General features: G+C 36.0%; 1 protein-coding gene and 2 pseudogenes across 7 annotated transcripts in view; all 3 read left to right on the forward strand.

Annotated features, from left to right (window-relative positions):
- LOC106663019 overlaps nt 1–26,076 on the forward strand; it is a 66,861-nt gene that overhangs the window by 18,799 nt on the left and 21,986 nt on the right. For 4 of the 7 annotated variants that reach the window (XM_024227330.1, XM_024227331.1, XM_024227332.1 and 1 more), the window contains 2 exons: nt 13,411–13,441; nt 23,988–24,238. In XM_024227330.1, coding sequence (XP_024083098.1) covers nt 13,423–13,441; nt 23,988–24,238 — 270 coding nt within the window. In that variant the 5' untranslated portion in view covers nt 13,411–13,422. Of the gene's footprint in view, nt 1–9,829; nt 10,575–13,410; nt 13,442–22,810; nt 22,880–23,987; nt 24,239–26,076 lie in introns of those variants that run through there. The other 3 variants (XM_024227329.1, XM_024227328.1, XM_024227334.1) reach the window with 3 other exon arrangements.
- Nucleotides 750–1,556, forward strand: LOC106662956 (annotated as a pseudogene).
- LOC106663012 lies at nt 3,126–4,530 on the forward strand (annotated as a pseudogene).

The following is a 26,076-nucleotide window of genomic DNA, read 5'->3' on the forward strand; positions in this document are numbered from 1 at the left end:
CAAAATAAAGAAGACACTACGCAAAAAATTTGACAGCCGGTTGATAGCGGAATGTAGGACAGGAGTCCGGGAATTTGACGTGCCATTAAATGCTTCTGTATACCAGGGCGCTTTATTCATTTTGGAGTAGCGAAATGGTCTCCGACTTAAATGATTTGCAGCGTGACTTGACAATGACTCTCAGCATACTGGAGAGAATGGCTCTTTCGCAGGGGAGAGGGGAATAATGCCTGATATAATAGATTTGCACGATGCTCAAATTATGTATGAAGCACCCTGCACACCAATCGCCTATCATTAAGCAGTAGTCATCGCAGATTTATGGCACACATTAAACCTCTCAGTGGAGATCGTGCTGATCAGTACCAAGACTCCTGGCAACAAGTATATCTGGCGCAGACACGTGGATTACAGTTCATGGATTGTTGATGGTGATGAAGTTGTGGTATTGGTTAATAGTTCTATCACTCCTCTGAGTCCCTTTCTAACTGTAGCAATAAGTTTGGCTGTCTTGGTGAAGGTTGCTTTAACGTAACTCTGCATAGCATCCCTAGAATTGATCCACTTTTGTCGATTTTTGGAACCATTTCAGTGTAAAATGCGAAAAAGTTTTGTATTGTAGCTCACTCTCAATACGCAATAAGGTTTTAAAATGTTGTATAATAAATCTGTTAAATAAATGTCATCAACATGTGTTAATTGTAAACTTTATTTCTAACTAAATTTTCTTTTAAGCTAATTTTCGTACCATGTTGATTAAAGAATATCGAATCACCCTTCCTCTAAGTCTCCAAGAGTACGAAATAGCCCAGTTGTACACAACCTGTCAAATGAGCAAAGGCGAAACCGGTGGCGGCGAAGGGGTTGAGATCCTCCAAAGGGAGCCTTTTACCGACAGGCCGTTGCTCGGGGATAAATACGATAGCGGGATATTCACCTGGAAGAAGTACTATCTGTCTCAAAAGCTGCCCAACTTTGTGAGGTACATGATGCCATCCGGGAAAGTGGAGATACACGAGAAGTCGTGGAACGCGTTCCCGTTCTGCAAGACGATCCTGACAAATCCGCACATGGACGAGTCGTTTTTCGTGACTATCGACACGATCCACTTGGAAGACAGAGGCGAGGAGGAGAACGCTCTTCAGCTCGACGAGAGACGGCTGGAATTGCGAGACGTCGTCTTTGTCGATATCGCCAACGATCCCGTACAATACAGAGACTTCAGGGCCGACCAGGACACGACCAACTTCACGTCGGTGCAGACCGGAAGAGGGCCGCTGTCCTACGACTGGAAGGCCAAGGCAAATCCGGTGATGACCTGTTACAAATTGGTCACCTGCTGCTTCGACTGGTACGGCCTCGAGGGCAGAGTGGAACGTCTCGTGCACGCCATCGAAAAAAGGCTTTTTCTTATTTTCCACCGCAAGCTCTTCTGCTGGATGGACGAATGGTACGGCCTAAATATGGCGTCCATAAAAGAAATGGAAGATCGGACCCAGAGAGAATTAAAATTTAGGATACAAGGGAAAACAATTCAAGGGATGAGGATAGAATAAAATTTTGCTCACTTACAAAACCATATGTTTCATTGTAAGTAATAGCACTTGATTATGTTTTGAAATATTAAAGTCGTCAAAGATGATTAATTTTATTCTTTTTTGGTTGTTGCTTGTTATGTGGTTTATGCCTCTTCATTGCATAACCTATAAACTTGGTCTACCCATGTGTATAGCTGTTTTTATATATAGCTGTTCTTACGCGCCTTTGGCCGGTATGTAGTTCAATCACTCCCCTAAGACTTTATGTCTATAGCAATGTGTTTGCAAGTTTTGAGGTTTATTTAATCGTGAGTTACTGCGTTTGGCACTTCTCGTCCAATTATAGATCCGGGCCCGAAAGATAGTCTTTCAGATCCTCCTCTGGCCTGTTTATCTTCTTTTTCATTACCCAGAACACCTTTGTGTCCTGTCGTCCTAAGATATCGTCCTATATATTGTCAGGTCGAGTGTAGGACCTTGGTTAACAATCATTACAAGTAATAATATACTAATTGAAGAAGGATGAAAATATCAAATGTTGAGAATAAGCACAACGCCTTGGCTTTTCGTTTTCTTCCTGGCAATATCTGCACAGCTTGTTTCTACTACTTCAAGTCTATATGCCTCTGGAGTCTTAATCATTCTGATCGGGTCCTAGTCTTTTCCTCATGATTCTGTTCTGGAATGCCATTGAGCTAAGTACATATTATTAATATATTGTCTGATGGATTAATGTTTTTAATTTGGTATGACTGAAGGGTTCAGAGGCGCTAGTTGTCCTCATTGAACGCCCTTGGTCAGTTTATCAGCCTCCTAGGTGTTACTTAAACAAGGGTGTTTTTATTGTTGGTGTCCAGCTGTTTAATTCTCTGTAACATCTCCAACAGAAAGACAGTGGCATATTGCCAAAGTCCTATGTGAATTCTAGTCAGCAGAGGGAAACTGAATTAGGCTTAGGTTTTTTACATAAAAAAATTGAAACTGAATAATGTAATGTTAGAGGTTGGAAGGTTGGTTAGAGATGGTTGATTATGTTTGGGACTTCTTGTTTACGATGGATGCGGTTGAAAATAGATGTTCGTAGGTGTTTGTGTTGTTTATGGATGTTTATAGTTGGGTAAGGAGGTAGAGAGAGTGTTGTTGGATGAGTAATGTATTATTAGAAATGATAAATTTGGTTAGAGATAGTTAGAGGATTTTTGAGAATACTTGGTTACATTAAGATGGTTCAAAATGGAGTTAATGTAATGAAATGTGTCTGGCAAAGCTATAATAATTAGAAAAAATAAGTCGTTTCTATATTATATATGCTGGACCGGCACTGGGTTCAGTCTTCACTCGTGGGTCAACTTGAGTTTGATCTGGGGTTTCAAACGAGCCCAATAAGTGACCTAGGGTCGGTTAACCATGAGCTCACAGACTTACAGACCAACATCAAACATCAAATCTGACGTTTAATAATTGTAGGAATGCTGATGGACGGAAAGTGTTTGCTTTATCATACATCATTAATTAATTATAAGAGTAGGGATAGGCTTAATCTTGTAATAAAAAGCATTGGAAATTATTGTTTATTATTTTTCAAACATATGTTAAGATGTGTGAGGTAGAAAAAAAGTATAAGTTGATGTTTGAAGGCAACGAACATTTTATTACACGATTACACCAAGAAGGACATTTGAATAAGAACATTGGCCTGTAAAAGTTTTGATTTTCTTATCGAATTTTAAATTTGAAAAGACAGATAAAGATTTGCCGTGAAACTTACTTCGTCCGTCTTTTAAACCCGAGTTAAATACCATAAATCGCTATTTTTTTTATTTATTTTTATTAAAGGAAAAACAAACATGTGAAACATTGTGGCATGTGGTAATAAGCCATATGATTTGAATGGTAAAAATTCGCAATTCCGCGTTGTAAATATTATTATGAAACGCATGCTCTTGTGGTATGGTGTTAATTAAGGAATACCGTGTAGTACTTCCGCTGACAGTCGAAGAGTACCACATAGCACAGTTGTATTCTGTGTCGGAAATAAGCAAAAGCGAAACGGGCGGCGGTGATGGGGTCGAAGTTCTCAAAAACGAGCCGTTCTCGGATAAACCTCTTCTAGGAGATCTGTTCCACACAGGACAGTACACCTGTAAGATATACCACATGGAAAATAAAGTCCCGACGATGGTAAGAGCCCTGGCGCCGAGGGGTTCGTTGTTCCTGAAGGAAGAGGCCTGGAACGCCTTCCCATACTGCAGAACGATCCTCACTAATCCGGGCTACATGAAAAACGACTTCTACATAATCATAGAATCGATGCACCTGTCCGGCCGAGGCGAGGTGGAAAACGTACACCAGCTCGACGAGGAGAAGCTCAAAGTCAGGGAGGTGATTTTCATCGACATAGCCAACGACCCTGCCAACGAAGCCGATTTCAAGCCGGAACAGGACCCGAAGATTTACAAGTCGAAGAAGACCGGACGGGGCCCTTTGGACGTCAACTGGAAAGAAACCGTCACACCCGTCATGACCTGCTACAAACTCGTCACTTGCAATTTCAAGTGGTTCGGTTTACAGACCACCGTCGAACAGTTGATCCAGAAATCGGACAAACGACTCTTCCACACCTTCCACAGGAAGCTCTTTTGCTGGATGGACGAATGGTATGGCCTCACGATTCAGGACATACGGAGAATCGAAGCAGAAACGCAAAAGGAGCTCGACGAAAAAAGGAAAATCGGACCAGTTCAAGGGATGGTCGCTAGTGATTAAAATGTTTTAATGACTATTTGCTTGTTGTGTGAAATGAAAATTCATTACTTATATTTAACGGAAACCCGAACATCTCTGGTCCATCCATTCACGCTCGAATTGGTAATCGTCACTAAAACCAACTCGACTGCTTGAGACTGCGAGAATGGACACCAGGACCTCCGTCAATCTTTAAAATTCTTTTTTAATTTGAATACAGAAATTCACACTCTGTACCTTTCAAAAGAAACAAACCAGGCATATGTTAATTTCATGCTAATTTATTTTAATCTACTTTAAAACATCAATTTAACAAAATTATTTCCATAATATAATCTGTATTATGTAAGACAACAACAGCTTATCAAATTGAGGCTAAATTTTAAGTACAATTAATTAAGGGTTTTTTTATAGTTGAGATAAAAAAGTCAATGACACGAGCGGGATTCGAACCCACGATCTTCGACTTGATACGCCGCTGCTCTACCACTTGAGCTATCGTGACCTCGATTCACTCGGACACCAACTTCCCATCTCAACCACACCTTTTGAATTTTACCTCCTTTTTGTCATTTTTCAATTCATATAATTTTTGAGATGGGAAGTTGGTGTCCGAGTGGATCGAGGTCATGATATCTCAAGTGGTAGAGCAGCGGCGTATCAAGCCGAAGATCGTGGGTTCGAATCCCTCTCGTGCCATTAACTTTTTTATCTCAACTAAAAAACCTTAATTGTATGATATTAATTGGTCAAGTGGACCACTGAATGAAACTAAATTTTAAGATTTTTAAAAAAACCCTGGACACTTATTAGAGGTATAACGTTGAACCGGGTCTACAAATTCATTAAATTATCACAGCTTTTTTTTGTTGAGCTGTTGTTATCCTCACTGCCAATCAATGAACTGTTTCCAAAAAAGTGTGAATCTTCTGGTGATCATTTCTGTACCGGCTGCCCCCCAGGTGTCACCGGTGAAACAGCAACGGAAACCATTGATTCCGGCCGTTAGAGCATGACCTCTGCCCTTGGAAGAGCTCGCGATAATTTCAATGTTCATTGAACAAAGAGCGATATTTGGCATCCGATCCCACTGGCCCGTGAAAAAGAGCTTAAACTTGAACCATTGGGCCAATAGTGGCCATATGGTCAATAATTTAATTGTTCCGTCCAATTCATGGATGTTAAAGGAACTTATAAAACATGTTTCATCTTTAAACCCTACCTCTGTAATGCAAAATCTGATCAGTCATCATAATAACAAAAAAAAAGAAAAAACAATTTATTACTTAACCTGTACAGTGATTTTAGAGGCAGTGTTATTTGACCAAACTAATTTTTAAAAAAAGTGTTAGTAAGTTGGATTAAAAAGAGTTACCTAACCTGAGAAGACCTAACCAACTATAGTTAATCCTAGTTATCGCTAGTGCATCATCTGCTGTGTACAATATATTTCTTGATGATAATGGAATAGGTAGCGGTGGTTTGGTATTGTCCAAGTACTGCAACCTTCATGCATATAACTCTTCTTAGTCTTTAGTTTTAGGTTCAATTTCAATTCCATTTCTTAAGAAGTACTAGGACATTGACTATCACTGCAATTCTTTTCCCTGGGCTTTCTTGATTATTTCCTCTTCATTGCATAACCTACAAACTGGGTCACTATTGACTATATGTTGTGTAGGTGTTCTCTCAAATGTCAGTGAGAGTTGTACAGTCTTCTGAGACCATCTGCTGTGGTAATGTGTTTGCCAGTTTGAGAATTCATTAATCATAAGTTTACTGCGTCTTCGGCCTGGAATGGAAAAAAATGGAAGATTCTGTTTGTCTTGGTTATCCAAGTCTTTTTTCAACTTAGAACTGATTTGTGTAATGGCACTAGGTTATGTCTCTTCTCTCTCTCCATTTTTTAACTTTTACTCTCCTTCTCAATCTCACGTCCCAGAATCATTGTTGCCATCAGTGTTACCAACTGAGGGGAAAACAGTATTAACCATTTTATATATTTATATAATTGTAAATTGATTATTTTTGGTCATCTTGGTTCGCCTATTCTTATTTTTTTAATGAGTTTCTTTCCAGAAAAAACTGTTAAATCGTGGGGCACCTACAACGAATATTTTGCTTATTGGTAAAGGAAGGTTATTATGCGTCAAAAGGGAGGGGACAACTACCATTGGTGCAAATATGTTCATAGAATTTTTGAAAAGATCTCTCATGAGTTAATAAGCTTCAATCTTGACCAAATTTCCTTTTATTTCAATCTTCTTGACGGATTACAGAAACGACTAGCGCGAGATTCAACATGCGGACACTCAGCGAAGGGGTAAAATGCTGAAATACGCCTTATTGTTGTATTAGAAACAATTCTATAATTGTGGTTCACATATTCTTGCTGTCCAAGATTTATTTCTACTGTAGGGTTTTACGCAGTTTATATTTTACCTTATAAATTTAGACTGTTTTTTTGTCCATATTTTGCTTTATCATCATTGGTTTAATGTATGGGAAGTCATAGTCATCGACCTTATTTAAATATGTAGCGAGCATAGGTTGATCAGGACTATCAGGGATTGGTACACATGATTTCTTTATATGTATTTTTGATGTAATTTCAAAGAATGGACGAGCGCCGAATTCGCCTGACCGAGGCGAAAATTGCCGGATCACAATGATCAGGGACGACCGAGCAGCTGACAAATGTGACACTTTTACTGGATCAAGGGTTTTCTGGCTTTTGAGGCCACAGATGACTTGACCACTGGCGATATGCGCCGAGGCTGGAGAAAAATACACCGCATTCGGCGATTTTGTCTCTTTCTAGACGTCGCAGAGTGAAAAAATCACGCGATCCTCTTAGATAAAGCCTTAGGAAATAGAGCGGTCCATTTTAATTCGGCATCGGAAGTCAAATGGGAAAAACCTTAAGGCTTGAATCAAATCGGGGTCGGAAGGAAATTCAATTCCGCCACCCGGTAATAAAGCGAATCAACAAGACGTGAACAATATTTTCCTTAAAAATGAAGTAAAATCGAGTTTTAGTGCGTTAAAGTGCGTTTCTAACGCAAATAAACATCATAGAACAAACAGCACTGAAATCCGGAACTACATAAATAGCCTGATATTTTTAGTTTCGGGCTCTAAAATCGTGATGATTAATGGGATTTTGAAGTTGACAAATTATTCTTGGGAGAGAAACAAAAAGGATTGACAGAAAATACGATAAAATGATAAAGAAAGAGAGTCTGTGGTGGAAGGAAAGCAAAAACCAAGTTAGTTACAAAGGACAAGAAAAAGAAATTTATAAACAATCAACACTATTTTTCCCTCCATCCCATATTTAGGCAACACTGATGGCAACACTGATTCCGGTAAGTGAGGTCGATTTTAGTCAGTTTGAGTGGGTTTGTTATGTATATAAAAACTAGAACAACAAACAGCAGTTTTATATATTATTATTATTGTTATTATTAGTTATCCTTATCAATAAATGCTGTTAAGAAAAATCTGTCTCTAGTTTTAGCTAACTTTATGAGTATAACCAAAGAAAGAGAGAAAAAGAGAGACAAGGAGAGAGAGAGAGAGAGAGAGAGAGAGAGAGAGAGAGAGATAGAGAGAAAGAGTGAGAGAGTGAGAGAGAGAGAGAGAGAGAGAGGAGAGAGAGAGAGAGAGAGCGTGATAGAGGGAGATAGAAAGACGTATCAACAGAAGGCAGAGGAAGAATGATGATGAAAAACCCTGCATATTTTTCAAGGTTCATCATCAATTTACTCATCAATCATGTTTTATACCACATACATAATGGATTTGTTTGACCAAAAAACTGTCCCACAGTATGATATTAGTTTTTGCAAATAATAAATTGATACAAACAGCTTAAGAAAAATATCGAATTGTGTATGACCCAAAAACAGCAAGACGGGCCAAGTAAATTCTACCATAACTATATGACCTGCCGAGGTTTGGTTATGTTAGTACGAAGAAAAGTAGAATTTGTCAACTTATGAGCTTGAACTTTTTAGATGTTAGGTCCACCTGCTTATCTTTCTTCTCAACCTGCAAATGCAAACATGTAGCTTAGAAATAATTGATTATAATTAAAGTCAATAGAAAATCCACTTAATCTGATTCGACGGCAACGAAGACAATCGTTCTAGAGGAAAAGTAAATGAAGGACTCGTTGATTACAGTTAGTGGTAACTGGAGCGATGGCGCCGTTACTTCCGTTTTGAATTCGTACGAATTAATACTAAAACGAAAATTCATAATTCATGACTCCTTTTATGTCTCGTTTACATTGAAATAAGGTTTTTTAATGGAAAAATATTTTTAAAAAAATGAATTAAAAAGAGAGAGAACGGGAAAAATATAATGCTATTGTCTTAAACAAGTCTTGAAATAGATGCAAAATGCATTTAATTTTTACACGAAGTAACATGACGGTATACAAATAGATATAAACAATTCACGCCAATATTCTAATGAAGTAAGGCACGCATGTAGAGAAAGGTAGGTCGATGTGAATAACTTAATTGAAGGGTGCAACTCCTTGGCTCCGTATAGAGAGCGCGTAGGAACACCAGCCGATATAAAATTATTTTTGAGCAGGACAGCATTTGTGTTCCTTGATCCGAACCTTGGAGTGAAATAGGATTATTTTTATTGCATATAGTGCTATTTATTTATTTATTTTTACTTTCACCCGACGGTTTTCACCATGTGTGAACCATAGGGTCTACAATCTAAGGGGTGCTCACCTACTCCGTTTGCTGCTGGGCTAGTATCCCCTTTAAGCCAGATGCCAAAAGTATCCTCCCGACCAGAGGGCTTCGGTCAGTTAGCTCATTTTAGTCCTCGACGCATGCAAAATATAATCTAACCTAAAACTAACTTATACAATACAGTCGCACAAATAAATACATTTACACTTATGTATGGCACTCATTCTGATTAGTCAGTCCGGTTCTTCCAGTCTACTCTGTCGGATATTTTGATTAGAAAATTCTTGTCAAAAATGAATTTTAGGATCTTGGCATTCGAAAGACATCCTCAGAGAAAGTTATTAAGGAAGCAGTGTTACCACCAGTGTTACCAACCTTTCTGTCTCTCTTTCTCTCTTCCTCTATCTTCTCTCTCTCTCTCTCTCTTTCTTTCTTCCTTAATGTAGTTATCCTAGGATTTATTGCAAATGATAACTAATAACTAAAAAGCAATTATATAATATTATATGAAAAACGTGGTTTCTCTCCTGAACAAAATAGCTCTTATTTTACCTAAAGTTGTAAAAGTCAGTGTTACGATCAGTGTTACCAATCTTTCTGCCTCTCTTCCGCTCTCTCTCTCTCTCTCTCTCTCTTTCTCTTTTTTTTCTCTTTCTCTCTACCTATTTATGTATCTATCTGTCTATGTAAACCTATGTCTATGTATCTATCTGTTTCACTGTTTTTTTTTTCTATCTGACTAATAATATACATACAACAATCATATAATAGTATATAGAAAATGCGCTTTTTCTCTATTGAACAAAATCAGTTGTTTTTGTTCTTATTTTACATATTTACAAAAATATTTCGACGCCCTGAATTCAGTCTCACTTACCGGAATCAGTATTGCCATTAGTGTTACCCAAACATGGCACGAAGGGGAAAACATTTTACATATTTACTTAGATATTTGTAAGTTGATCGATAACGACAAAGTCCTCTCAGGAATTAATAAATCCTAATCTCGACCCACTTTATTTTTATTTCAAGTTCTTTGAAAGACTACAGAAAAGTCTAGCGCGAGATACAACATGCGGACACTCAGCAATGGTGAAATGCGCCTGATCTTCATATAAGAAATGCTGTAGTCCTGGACCAAATGTTGGGAATTCAGAGAAATTGTATGTCTAGATAAATAGCGAGAATAGATTGACCAGAATGATAAGGGACTAGGGAACACAGTGTTTATTTTGTCGATGCTTCCTTTTTAAAAGAAATGGGTCATAGGGAAAACATTTAATTTACATTTTGTTTTTCTCCACGGAAGTATGATCCTTCTTGAATGTTGGCGTGAATCGAGGTCCATCTCCCAGATCTGCGGGACAGCGTTTCAAAGGGGGTGAGAAAGTAAAATCGGACGTTCCATTCTCTGGTATTCAGAGTGTAAAAAAGGGGGTCCGTCCGAGGCGGTGGGGCGAAGAAGAAGGAGGAAGTGGTGATCTTCGTCGGTCCTCTTCGGAAGAAGAGTCAGTTGTCTGTTTGTGCCCTGACCATGGAGACGTCCCGGCTTATCGCCGCGTTCTTCCTTTTCGTAAGTGCGACTTTTTTTTCCCGACAAATCCAACAAATTACATTGTGTGATTGTTGGTTGATTTTATTGTTATTAATTTGATGTAGAGGAGGATTTTTTTAAACTATAGTGTGCTTGACTATACTAGCAAAAATTTAAAGTTATAAACTCTTCTACATTCCAATTTTCCTACTAATGTACATCTTCCTTTAGACATATATATTTTACATGAAAAAACAGTTTCTTCCAATTTATAAATAATAGTTTTTTTCTCCAAGTTATGCCATAATTTCGCTAATTTCTGGAAAAGGAAAACTTTTTCTATGGCTGCGCATGGGCACATATCAATTTTATGACTGTTACAACAGATGAAGCATCTTAAGGTTCAATTTTATTTCTTACTATTTATTTAAAAAAAAATCATTTACTGTGTTATTGACTATTTTGACCCTTGTAGGAAGATTTGAGGTTTACCCAACAGAATGTTTCAAAATTATAGAAATTACATATAAAGTGTAAAAATGGTTTGCTGCGATGACAGTTTTCAAAACGTGGATCCAGATCCAGGGGAGTTTTCTTTGGATTTTTCCCAAATATTTCAATCTCAACTTGCAATTTTAATTCTAAAGTCTTTTATATATAATAATATTTGTTGTTATATATAGATTTATCAACGCTTCAAACAACGCATTAACTTGACCTTACTTATTGGTATCAGGGTTGCCATCAGTATTACCCAAATATGGAAGGGGGGAAAGAAAGAAAAAAATACATTTTAAAAATTTATATATTTGTAATTTGGTCGTTACCAATTATCTTGGTCCGCCTAGTCTCGCAGAGTCGGTCTGGCAGGCGCGCTTCGTCATTTCGCCATTTTTATCATTCCTGGTTTGGTCCTCTTGTTGTTCTCTTACGCTGGCTTTCAACATCAAAAAATCTAAATATTATAAAAAAATTTCATAAGTCAGTTTAAAAAAAATACTGGTGTCGATGGTTGAAAATACAGATCCATAACGAAAGTATAACATTGAATGGTGTATTGACAATTTTAAAGACATGGATCCAACGTGTATTCTTTGGATTTTTTACCAAATATTTCAATCCCATCTTGCAATTTTATTTCTAAAGTCTTTTATATATAATAGTACATAAACATGTGCTGTTTGTTGTTATATATAATTTATATTTACAAACACGCTTTAACGCATTAAACTCGAATTCACTTACTGGTATCATTGTTGCCATCAGTGTTGCCCAAACATTGGACAGAGGGAGTGAAAAAACATTTTACAAACTTATTTATTTAAAATTTGATCGTTACTAATAATCTTGTCTGTCCTAGTCTCGCAGAGTAGGTATATCAGATCAATCAGATCATCATCTGTTTTTGGTTTTATATATTTGATTTATATATTTTTTTATTCGGATCACCGAAAAATTTGGTGAACCCGCAGTCACCAAGGTATCAGTTTTACCAAATAGTACAGTACAGTACGGAGAAAAAAAACCGTGTTAACTGCTTTATAAATTTATATATATAGAGCGATCCTTTTACTTTCTTTTATACCTCTTTTGCATACATATATATATATATATATATATATTTTTTGAATGTTTAAAATAAGATTATTTAGAAATATTAGGATTTTTCTGTAGTGAGTTTCCATTCCTTTACACATACATACAAAATATTTTGTTGTTTTCTTAAGCCTTGCGGTAGAGTGTTATGAAGTCTCACATTTTTTCATTTGCTCTCCTTCTCACATATTTTTTCTTTTCCTCGTATTTTTCCTTTTTACAGCAAGAATCATATAACTATCTGAAACACAACGTATTACTTTACTATACAGAAACTTCATGATTTTTTACATAGAGAGTTTAATAAAGCATTTCTTTATGTATATATGTGTTGCCACCAGTGTTGCCCAAACGTGAGACGGAAGGAAAAAAGTCTTAACCGTTTTACACGAATGTATGTAATATTTACAATTATGTCCGTTCTAGAGGGGTGCATTTCTCTGATGGGCACTGATTGCTGTGGAATCCTCCGTTATGGAGGTGTTTAAAATGTTTAAAAATCCTATATTTTTTCGCGGGGGAATGCAAAAATTGTCCGTTAATAGAGTTGTTCACTATATCGCTATTGAGAGTTGTTCGTTAAGAAGGACTATGTATTTATTTATATATTGATCACCTGTCTTCTGCCCTTCTTCTCGCATACGCTTTTTATTTTTCTCGCATTTTTTTCTATCTCTCACTTCCCCCCTCCCACCCCCCTAAAAAATAATAACTACATACAAATGCTATGTATCGGTCTATTATGTGGAACCTTTAGGATTTTACCCGTAGTGAGTTTAACATTTTTTACACATATCAGTGTAGCCATCAGTGTTACCCGAACATGGGACGGAGGGGAAAAAAGTGGTTTTATATGTATCATCCCATTATTTGGAAACTTTAGGATCGTTCAAGCTTTTGCCTTCCGGGCTTGTCTCGATGAGCAATCTGGAAGAAAAGACGTAAAAACGGTTCTTTTTCAGAGAAAGAAGCCGCTTATCTAAGCATCTCGAAAGATACCGTCTTGACATTTGAGCCTGGTTTTGATACCGTTCCCCCCGTTCCGCTAAGCGTGCCTTATGTCAATAATTAGAATATAGAATTAATTCCTAGATCGAAGTAAAGACGAGCCGGAAAATGGGAATGACTCTGTAGGCTTTTAATTAGGGCGATCGTTAAGGACGAATGCACCCCGAGTGGCTTACATCCATTACCACTTAAACGGACCGATACACTTCTAAGATGTTTTGTTACTTTTCAAACAGACAACTTTTAATTGTGTCCATTTTCTGTTTTACAGGTCGCAAGAGCGATGACCCAAGATTACGATGGTAAGTTTGAAATTTTTCTCTTATAAATTAAGTTTTTTAAGCATGAATTACGTAGAGGATACTTCGAACATTGAGACAGTTTCTTGCTTTGGACCGCATCTCCAAGCAACGTAACCGTAAAGCTGTTTAGTTTTCTGCAGAAAAAGTGGTTATTCTTTAAGAAACACACAAATTTCGACCTCTTGCGCTTAGACAAGTAAAACGCGCAGTCATGCCGGGTTCAACTTCCCCTTGTCAACGGACAAAATCGTCCGGACATCTCAAATCGCCAGTCATTTTTTACCTTATCTTGATCTTAATTTGACCCTATATCAATAAAGAAATTAGAAAAACTAAGACCAATTAGACAGGTTTTTAGTATTTCGCTATTGATGGTTTATACAGGGTCAGCTACACGTGTTACGAAATTAGCCAGTAGATTCTACATTCACAATGGAACCAAAAAGTCCTCATTAACTATGGTCCGAATCTCAACAGTTTCGAAGTTATTTCCCTTGTTCTGATTTTTTAAAAATTTCACGGCATTCTTTCAAATAAACAATGATAACTCCAAAACTAAAAGGTTTTGGACAAATCCATTCATATCATTGAAAATTACGTTAAATTTTCAATAAAATGTAATCAATACTAAACTTGTAAACCTTAGTGAAATAAGCGTTTTAGTAGCCAGAACTTTGAAAAACTTTAACTCTAAACTTCTTAGAATTTCCAAACCTAGAAACCAGCAAAGTTCAGAAAACGTACTCCATTTAATATCCTTTTTAGTGGCGTAATTGCTTTTTTAATTACTTTTTGCAAAGATGAAGAAATTGATGAAGGAAAGGAAAAAACCGTCGTTGAAGGATTGGTAAGGTGGAAAGATTAAAAAAAGAGCCCGTTTTCTCATATTAGCCACTATAACTCGAAAGTTTAATTTAAGTTTAAGTAAAAATAAAAGATTAAAACATTAGAAAAAGTAACCATAGTGTAACATATAAGTTTTTTTAAACTGTTTTTTTAATCTTTCTCCCTTACCAATCTGTCAACCACGGTTTTTTCCTTTTCTTCATCAATTTCTTCATCTTTGAACAAAGCAATTACACCATTAAAAAGTTTATTAAATAGAGTACGTTTTCTGAAATTTGCTGGTATGTTTTTCAATTTTCAAAAACAAATATTTTTCAAAGTTCTGGTTACTAAAATGCTTATTTCACTTAGGTTGCAAGTTTAGTATTGATCACATTTTATAGGAAATTGATATAGTAGTTTTCAATAGAATCAACGGATTTGTCCAAAACGTTTTAGTTTTGGAGTTGTTATTGTTTATTTGAAGCAAGGTCGTGAAATGTTAAAAAAATCATAAAAAGGGAAATAACTCCGAATCTGTTGAGATTCGGACCATAGTTAATTAGGTTTTTTGGTTCCATTTTGGCAGTTTTGTAACACGAGTGGCTGAACACTCTGTATAGATTGCGATTAAGTATTTTCTATTTTTGGTTGTTACGGATCATCCAGGTCTATCTTCGCTGTGTTGGTCTGTCAAACGTGATTCTACCAAATCATTCTACTATGTTCTATATTTTTATATTAATCGCCTTTTTTTCTGGCGTATTGTCTAATTTAGATGGGTTTGAATTATTAGGGACATTCAATTAAAATGAGAAAAGCTTTATATTCCAGGTTAAACTGAAATTTGGCAATTACCAAATGCAATAAAAAGGACATGACAATTACTAATAACTAAAATAATTAAAATAAATACATTAAATTAAAATGAGAAAAGGCTATTATTATAACAAATGGAGTTGACATTCTATGTTAAATTCTGAAATTTTTAATAATTGTAGTATTTAAATTTTTGCATTTTTTAATTGTAACGCGCACATGCCATTTTCTTATTGATTAGATTATGTGTGGTTGAACAATAATCCCTAATACTATTCCCACGAAAATATCTTTATAAATAAATGAAGGGAGCTTTTAATTCCTGCTTGGACTCTAAGACCTAGAGTTTGTTAAGTTTTACAATTTGAATTTTCACTGTTACACGTGTAAATTACATTTCGAGTATTGGACGATTATTGACTAGATCAGGGGTGCTCAAACTTGAACTGCTGGCGATCTACCTCAATATTTTTAGACTACTTACGATCGACTCTGAGAGGCTGCAAGTGTGTGTGAGGCAGGGTTGTCGTACATACACGATACACCCTACCTACCTAGGTAGGGTGTACCGTAGCATATATAGATATTAGCTTTCTGCACAATATAGGTACATTATTTTAGTCAAGGTTTGGGTTAGGTTTAGTTAGGTTCTTCTCTACAATATCAATGAAAAAACTCATAGTTATTCAAAATTGCGAGTTTATTNCTACCTACTTATTAAAAATTTTTTTCTTTTCGAGATCTACTCAAAAAGCACTCGCGATCGACTGGTCGATCGCGATCGACCGTTTGAGCACCCCTGGACTAGATTAACAGGTAATAAAGTAACTTTGTGAAATTACATAAAACACTGTAAATACAGGTACGGAACTTAAATAACTTGTTATATTGAAAGAAATGACGATTTTAACGTTTTTATTTCGAAATGTTTAAAGTTTTCACTTCCAAGTTGCTTTCGCACGTTGGCAGGTTGCGTATCAAGCCCTACACTGTTAAAATGAGAAAATACGTTTGGGTAACAAATTAAATTTCAGTTAAATTAGAAGTTTTGATTATGATAAGAGTAAAAATTTCAATGTTACTCGCCCAACTGTTTGTATAATAGACGAGTTTCGATAGGCTGAGTGGGATGACTTAGTAAGGGTCAAATTATTAAAATGTTACAATTTTTTGATCAAATAAGCTTGAATCACTTGCTAAACTGGAAAAGTGTAATAAGTTTACATAGGGCTGAACGGTTTTGATGCAAAATACATAGTTTTCAATATTGGTAAATCGAAGTCTTTTTTGAGATTAAAATGATTAAAATAGAGTGAAATTATCGAATTGTACTTAGTCGTTTTACATGTCAAGTTAATAAACGATGACTTAGACTGAAAGGCTTTTCAATTTAATATTTCCAACTTGTCCTGTACTTTCTTTGAGCATTAAACGCGTAATGTATAGGTTATGTGAGGTTAAATGTTTTACATCGCACTATTTAAATGATTAAATATGTATATATCTATACAAAGAACTAGATCGAGCTTAAATTTCTGATTAAACTGGACAATTTTCGTGCTTTTTAATGTTCAATTTTGAATTTTTAAATTTCACGGCCGACTAGATTTTGGTAACGTTAAACCCTTAGCGGTCAGGTTATGTGAAGTTAAATAAAAATTAAAAAATCATTCTTTAATGAAGGAATGCGAGCCTAAATTTGTTTAAATTTTCATTTTTCCAATTTTCGACTATTATTTATAAATTGGAACTTTTATTATTTAAAATTTGTCTAAGTTTCAAATCTACCACTTCGAGTATGAACTGTAAAGGTTACCATCACACAATACACTAAATTAAAACATTAAAATATTAAATTAAATTAAATTATTTATTAACTGGGAAATTTGGTTATTAACGTTTCAAAGTTAAATTTTGAACTGTTTCATCCAATTTCACGTTAACATCGTGCTTTATCACGTTGACAAGTGTGTGTATTGAGCTAGTATTGAGATGAGACGAGAAGAAACTGGTGAGTGGTTAGGTTTGGTGAAATAACAAATTTCACATTTTTCGTTCCAAACGAAACCCTCATCAAATCATATACGGAGCTTAAATTACTTGTATCGGAAGACCTCGCGATTATAACGTTTTCAATTCAATAATTTCAAGCTTTTTCGTCGAACTCAATTCTGCACATTGGCCAACTTGTTACGTCCTCCGTATTGTATAGGTTATGTGTGATTAAATACTGAGTATCACACGATTAAAATAGAAAAAATTATTATTCAATAAACTCATGGGAGCTTATTTTATTTTTTATTTTAGTTGAGTTTATTTTTGCTATTTTCGACTATTATTTATAAGTTTCCGGAAGGTAGTAGTAATAATCATTGTTTGTTATTAATAGTGTGAGGCTTATTATTTAACCGCACATAACCTGTACATTACGTATCTAACGCTCGAAGGACGTTTAAGGATTTAAAAGTCAAATCACTTTATTGTCCAGCTCATCAAGCGATTAAAGTTTATTTAACAAAGATATTTTCTCATTTTAATAATGTGAGGTTTGTTGTACAGTCAAAACTAACCTAGTCAATACGCTACCTTCCAGAAATTTATTAATAGTCGAAAGTAGCAATTTGACGATTTATCGTCCAATTGAAATTTAGCTCATGGACTGTGAGGTGTAGTTAATTTAAAAAAAGAAAATCTTTGTATATAGTCTTAATATGCTCCCCTGTAGGAGTTCTCTATTTTTATTCATAGTCTGATAATTAGCTGTAATGCAAAACCAGTGGGAAGAACCAACCTTTTTAAACTATTAAATCACTATATCCCCTTCATCATAATCATTTGTTATTAAGCAGTATCCTATAATTGGCCTAATCCTATAATGATCTGAGATTAAAAATATTTGGATTATGACATTTTGTCTTTTCTCTGTTACAAAAAAAGACAAAATGTCATAATCCAAATATTTTTAATACAATTTTTTAGTAATTTTGTCTGTTAATCCATTTAAACAACCCTAAACAGCACTTAAAATATAGATATCTAGATAATTGGGAAACATCGTCCCGGGCGAAAAATGAAGATTTTTTGTTAAGGTCGTGAAGATAATGGTAGCCGACTTCACACGATTAATAACAACACATAACTGAACATATGGTTAGAACGGGACAACTAATAGTCGACAAGGCAATGAATTCCCGATCCCATGGATACTATTTTTAGAAGGATTACTAATAAACTGAATTAATTTATGTAAAAGGCCAATTTGGAGAGCTGTCGGTGTTAACAAAAGGATGTACACCAATTAAAAGTTTTGTTGTGTTTATTATAACGATCGATGTCGTTAATGCGTTTTGTTACAAAGTAATATGCGGAGATTAATTCGATAAACAAAGGTTTTTAGGTTTGTCCTAGGATTTAAGGTCAGTATATAAAGATCGTTTTCAATTTGAACGGGGTGATGCTTATTATCTAAGTCCCCTTAGCCAATGTGCCTAATACTTGAAAAGTTGTGAGTGAAACGTTAAAAATATAGTTTTTAAAGTTAATCCGCTTATTTATTATATATACGGCAATATAAAAATGAATAATAAAAGTATTATTAATCTATTTTAAACTATGATTAATGATTATTTAAAATTTTAACCGGTGGTGGTTTACTAACCAAGAAGTTCGTTACTTTTTGTATTACTTACTGGTTGCAGGGGTACCCTTTGTATGAATAATATTTTATAAATCTTACTGTGATGCTTACTACTTAACCTCACATAACATAACTGATACGGGTCAAATGTTTTCAAAATCAAGTCGGTCAGAAAACTTAAAAATACCCGATTGAAAGTTCAAAATCGCCAAATTTCCCACTCTAAACAAGAATGAAAGCTCACTCTATTTCTAAATATGAATAATCACTAGTTTTAATAGTGTAGGGAATTTTATTCAATCTCACATAACCTTTACAATTCACATCTAAGCTAGAAAAAGGACGTGAAAAAGTATTTAAAAAAATTCTCAATTGAAAAATTATAATATTGTCCAAATTAGCAAATATTCAAGCTTATTTAATAAAGTTATTTTCTCATTTTAATAATGAGAGTTTTATAGAAAAGTCAAAACTAGCCAAGTCAACACGCATCTACTTTCCAAAAACTCGTAACTAATAGTCGAAAATAACCAAAATGGACAGTTTAATTGATTTAAGCTTCCATGAGTTTATTAAATATTGATTGTTTATTAGTTTAATAGTGTGATATTTATTATCTGACCTTACATAGCCTGACCGATACGCGTTTCATGTTTTCAAGATCAGGTTGGTTAAGAAAATTAAAAATACCGAATTAAAACGTTGTAGCATCCCAATTTCCCAGTTTAACCAGGTATGTAAGCTCAACTTAGTTCAATATATAAATAATTACTCATTTAAATAGTGCGATTGTTAATTAAATTTAACATCCCGTAACTTAACCGATACGCATCTAATGTTTCCAAAAATCAGGCTCAGAAATTGTCAAATTTACCAGTTTAATCAGGATTGAAAGCTTAATCAATTTCTTTGCTCATTTAAACGTGAGTTATTTATTATTTAACCTCACATAACCTATACAAAACGCATCCAGTGTTCGAAGGAGGGCGTGACAAGTTGGCCAATGCATGAAATCTTTGAATTCTTAAATTAAAATCGTTAAAATCTCCAAATATTTCAACAATTGGTTTAAGCTCCGTAAGTGCATGTATTAAGGTTTTGTCTCATTTTACCGATATGAACTTTGTTATTTGACCAAACCTAACCTAGTCAACACTCGTCTCATTTCACTAGCTCAATCCATATCACGAAATGGCAAAAGTTGGAATTGCACATACATTCGAAAATTACACAAATGTTCAACAGATTTGAACTCCCAATTGTTTTGTTAAATAATGATTGTTTTACGTGTGGCCCTGCATAACCCGACCTAACCTAGCCACAGTGCAGAAGGAAGTTGTATTATTCTTCGATTAATGGACAATCCGCGTTTTCTATTCATTTTAATTCCTGGGCAGATATATTTATATACTTTACAAATCTCTGGCACTACGTACTTCTAATTATTGTTTTAATTTATGCTAATTTAATACTTTTGTACGAAAGTTAGGCAGATTTGATTCTTGGAGAGTCATAAACGGCAGAGGAAGAAAAAAAGTGATTGATAAAAGTATATAGGACACAGCTTAGACTGTTTTTTTTCCTGCTGCCTGTTTTGGTAACACTGATGGCAACACTGACTCCTTGACGCAGAATCGCGTCTGACAAACCAAAGCGAAGATAGACAAAACAGGATGACCCGTAACGAACAAATAATAGAAATAACTCAATCGCAATCTGTATAAACCATCAGTACAAGCGATAGTAAAAAACTGTCTAATTTGACCTTATTTTTCTAATTTATGTATTGATAAAAGGTCAAATTAAGTTATTGTTTAATTGTTCCATTAATTATAAGCAGGCTGTTTTCTTTTTTAATGCATAGAACATGTTGAAGTCGAGATCGTTGCAGCTTTTATTTTTTTATACCTCTTTTGTTTTGATAAACTTCAACATAAAAATCATCGAGACTGAACGTCTTTAAAAAGGCTCTCTCTTCTTGTTTTTTCCCCATGGATGAAATTTCCAAGCGATGGAACCGAGAAAAGGAGTGGAAAAAAAGTCCGAAACGTCGGACCGACGATAATTTTGATTTTCCCCACGACCGTTATACTCGCGGTTTTCAAACCAGCCTCCGCCCACAATGAGGGTGAAAAGGCCACCTTTGCACTATCTTCCTGACCTTTTTTTATTTCCCTTTCACTGTGAAAATACACAAAAGAGAAAATCGAGGGGCTTTTTTATCAGGAAGCATCATCAACATCAGTATGACGGTCTGTTTTCTATCAGTGTACGAGAATATCACAGATTGCTTATAAGGATGTAACGTTTATCTATAGGAGGATATACAAGATTAAAGTCAAAAAGTCTCATAATGATTTGGTTTAGAATAAATATCCATACATTTCGAGTTTATCCACAATTCCCCTCAAAAATTGACCTTTTTAGTTTAGATATGACAATGGACCAACAAGTAATCTGGAGACCCTTGCCAGTCGACCAATCTGAACACAATTTTTGGTATGCCTATTACTGCCTTTTCTCACTTTTTTCACCTTGAAGATGCATCAGGAGGTGAATCGAAAAAATTAAAACAAATTAATAGAATTAAACCTAAACAGAACTGCACCTCTGGAATCACCGATGTTTTTCACCTTCTAGCTTGAGATATTGGCGAGAGATTCCCAAGGAAAAAACCGAGCCTATTAATCATAAAGAGCAGGAAAGATTGCGATGAAATATTCCCCCTGGTCGTAGACCCCTTACAATCTCGAGAAAAACCTCTTTCGTTACGGATGAACTGCCAGTGGCGTTGATTGTGACCCAATCGAACAAAACCTTTTTAAAATTGAATTATATTCAGAACGATTTTCGTACCTTGGCCCCGATCGTCTTTCGTCCTTTTTTGGGGTTCGCTGCGTCTTCCTAGAAACGTTTAAAATGTCTTTAAGACGGCAGAAATGATAGCCCTATTATATCGATTGCGCCTTCTGTTATAAAAGATCGCCCCTCTCTCTTTCACTACACAGTTTTGATTCTCCAATTTTCAATTTGGGCAAGAATAACATCAGTCCTGTTTCTTGGTTGTGTCTCAGGACACTGAGGACAGAAGGGTAACTAGCAATGGACGGTCTTAACTGGCCAGAACTCACATCATTCCTGCTTTTTGTCTTGGTTCCAGAGCATGCTGGACAGAAGGATAACGAAGAGGTTGATAGATGAGGAGTCCTTAGCAGAACCAGTAGGACCAAAACCCTTAAAAACCCCTGACCGATGACCTGGATATTCTTAAAGGAGGTCACTCTGACAAAAGCATCCTCACAATATAGAAAGCATTAGCGCATCACATCCAAATTGGTCGCTGAATGCATCCAAAATTTAACTATTATGTCTAACCTCATGGGTGTCAGAGCGAATGGGAATTTTGGGTAATAATCAAACAGTCAAAATTACCAGAAGAGTTCTATAAGCCCTGACCCTAATTTCATACACAATATGAGAAGAGGACAAACTCACTCAGTGCTAGACGCAGTAAATCATGACGTTTAAGATTAAACTAAATAAAACTAAGGAAAGTAATAAGGCTCTACTGGCCACTGGCATCTGAGAAATACCTGCAATGTACACTACATGGCCATATTCAACGTTGACCACATTTGTAGGTGCGAGGAGTGGAGATGACACTGCCACTGATTATCTTCAAATGTGAAGACACTGCTCAATGAAGACCTTAGAGTACACCAAAAAAGACGCAGAAAAAATGAATTGTAGCAGTAACAGTCGATGGCCTTCGTTTTTGATTGATTTGAATCTATCCAATGGCTCCATAGTTTAGCGAAGCTTTACTCCCACTTTGTAGTATCCTCATTGTGCTATTCTATCGGTTAGAAGGTTTCCAGACTTACTACAGATCTGCTGCATTAATGCATTAATGCTGAAACCAAGGATTATTATAGGGTCTTGTTATTGTTGTTATTGTAGGGACATTGACGACTCAACAGATATTTACAAATACTAGGAGAGTTGCAAAACAGCCTGTTGAGATAAGAAGAAAAGAAAACCTCAGTACGTATTGTATGGTATTATAAACGTCTTTAAAGGAAAAGGTGTCTACTCACGGGCAAAGAAAGCTAAAGAGCGACTATCAAAGCTGGATATTGAACAACCAATGCATGAAGGTACCCAGATTTGTCCAAATTTTGACCTAGTAAGACCTTTAGAAAGGTAAATTTTACACGCTGAGATCCATGCCTAACTGTGCCCTAGACATACTCAAAAAGAGGCTGAAAACAGGGAAGCAACACTGAAGGATTTGATCTCCTCTCTTTGATTTTGAACTCTGCCACTTTCAAAATATCTCCAACCTATCTCTTGCTCCTGGGAAAACGCAACCAGGTGAGGTAATTGAACCAAGGACAATCTGACAAAGTAGAAAGAGTAGGTACCGTAGTCAAACTATTTGGACCAGAACCGTAAATCAGACACATCTCAAAGTATCCATGAGATCCATCCTTTAGACTCCACCTTAATTGGAAGCTGATTGAGAATGCCTTTCATCTCCAACTCCTGGGAAAATCAAGTAACTACTTTGTGAATGCCAGGATACAGGGAAATTGAAGGCAACAAACAAGATAAACCAGCAAAAGAAAGAGCATTCCTCACATCCTATGAACCATGCTAAAGTCACCAGGTGCATAACAATAAAAGAAGTCACTCAACATTTTAACCTCTCAGCAAGCAAGAATCGAGAGACCATTGCCCATTTAATTTTTACCTTAAAAAAAGAAAAACTTAGAAACTTACCGATTTTGCCATAAAACAGTAGACATCACATGACCTAGTGACTGCGAAGCGTTAGAAAGAAAACAGCACCACTACTTTGGAAAGGTGACACCATTACCATTGAGGCACATAGAGTAGGTTCAATTTCAAAATAGATCTATTAGCTCGCAGTGGAAAAAGGGTAACCACTTTCACCAGTGACCCCGGAAGATTGTTAATTAACGAAGAAAACAAACAAATCTAACTAGCTTGTGCTGATTTGTTTTACTTGAGAGGTTCAACTGTAATCTTAGTCTCAGGATTGGTCGATTTTGTCCAAAAGCTTTTAGGCCCTTTTACCCATACTGATTTCCTCTTATGTTCCTTAATTGGCAGGTCCATTAACTGGCAACACAGGCTTAAAAAGTTCCCAACTTATTTAAGCGATTTGCATTGTTAAATTAATCCAATCAATTGCAAATTGAAATTGGAGCTTCTCATAATAACTCGAAATTTTCCTTCCAGTTTCAGATATAGAGTGTACGTTCGGATCTTCGGAAAGCGGAGGTGTCGGCCGGACCGGAGTCGATTCGATGACGGCTCGACTGAGGAGGCCGGAAGGATTCAAAGGTGATCCGCTTTTTGCCGACGACCGGGCGATTGACCCTCTCACACACCCGGCCTGCAGGATAACTCCAGACCTTTCGGATATACACAGGCAGTCTTATCTTCTCCAGGTGACTGACTTCTCCAGATGCGGCGTCCTGAGGAGAAACGTAAGTTCAATTGGTCCTTCTTCGTGTTTCTTTATTTCACCGTATCAGATTTTAGCGAAACTTTCTTATTTCTTCATCACTAGTTAACCAATTTACCAGTTTTCCAAATATGACGTCTTTGAATTCACTGAGAGGTGAACATTGATGAACTGGTGAACAGAAACAAACACACACGCATAAACACTATTTTTTAAAGTATTTTGGAAAAAAAAGCAAAAATAGATTTACGTATGGAAAGCATAAACTCGAGTAGGCAACAAAAAAGAACACACACACACACACACACATACACAAAGAATATAATCCTTCGGTATAATTTAATCCGTTCTACTTATTTAGCCCTTTTTGGCCTTCTAATGAACCGTACATCGTTTCGACCATAGACGACTGAAGAATATTTAAGCAATTAATGACCCAAGCTGCTATGCTTGCCTGAAACGACGACTCTTCTGCCTTTTACGAATTTACATTCTAAAATGTTATGTTTTATATATACATAGTTGGACTTACCTATATTTTAAAAATGGATTCACAGTCAAATCCGGCATATTATTGATAGCCAAGAACACTAGTTTTATTTATAATACAATAACGTGACACCAAGAAGTAACGTAGGGATAGCTACGGATGAAAATAGGATGTTATGTGTGGATCTGGAAGGTTAGAAGGGTTTGTCGATTTAATATGATACTGCTATGTATAGTTATTGGAGGTTAAGGGTGGTTAGGATGGTCAGGATGGCTCTGAATGTGGTTATGCAGTGAGGGATGCTTTTGGAAGGTTAGGGGTCGTTATTAAAGGTTATGAATGTTATTATGTATAGTTATTGATGGTTAGGGGCAATTATGGATGGAAATAGTATAATACAAAATCATGTTGTTGCAAAAACGTGATGTTGCAAAGTTTCACCAGGGATTCGCTTGTTGTAAAGCCTGTTTTCATATCAGGTCAAATATTCGGGGATTTACTGGATGAAAATAAGTTGTTACGTATGGTTTTGGATGGTTGGGAGAGTTTATGGATTCAATAGAATATTGTTAGGGAAGGTTATCGCTTAAGTGTACTTTTACGCTGAAAAAGCAGTCTTTCCCTCCATCGTACATCAACACCAAAGAGATACCAGTTCCGCTCAAATCAAATACCTGGGACTATATCTCGACAAGAGGCTGACGTTGAATCAACAAGACGTTAAAAAAAACTTTATACAAGACTTGGACTACTACGATGACTTCTAAAGCCGAAATTTACTTTAGACTTTACTTCGTCCAATATGGACATACGGAGTGGAATGTGGGGTTCTGCCAAGCCATGCAATATCCAGCGCATTCGGTCCTTTCAATACAAAGCCCTTAGACAAATTGTCAAAGCACCTTATTATGACATTAACCTCATCATCCACAAAGAACTCATATTCCTCCAAAAAGTAGCTATCCAAACATTAGGCAGCATACAAAGACTAGCAAACCTATATATCACAGGGGCGATGAGAACAACCCCTACAAACGCATTAGAAACTTTGCTAAACCTACCTCCACTGGAAATATTTATACAAGGAGAGGATAGGAAAAGCTCATGTAGGCTCCAGAAACAATTAAATTGGAAAGGAACTAAACAATTCGGGCATACAACCATAATCAACAAAATGAGACACCCATTATTAGAAATGGGGACTGATTACATGATCCCGGAAACAATCTTCACAACTTCCTATAAAGTCTCAACGGACTATAAAGGAGAGGAAGAACACAGGAGAGCATCAGATACAATGATATGGTACACAGATGGTTCCAAAACAAACGAAGGAACCGGATCAGGCGTTTTCTGTACAAGCCCAAAAC

This window comes from Cimex lectularius, unplaced genomic scaffold, assembly GCF_000648675.2.
Source record: "Cimex lectularius strain Harlan isolate CLEC.00 unplaced genomic scaffold, Clec_2.1 scaffold185, whole genome shotgun sequence".
In the NCBI taxonomy this organism is placed as follows: Eukaryota; Metazoa; Arthropoda; class Insecta; order Hemiptera; family Cimicidae; genus Cimex; species Cimex lectularius.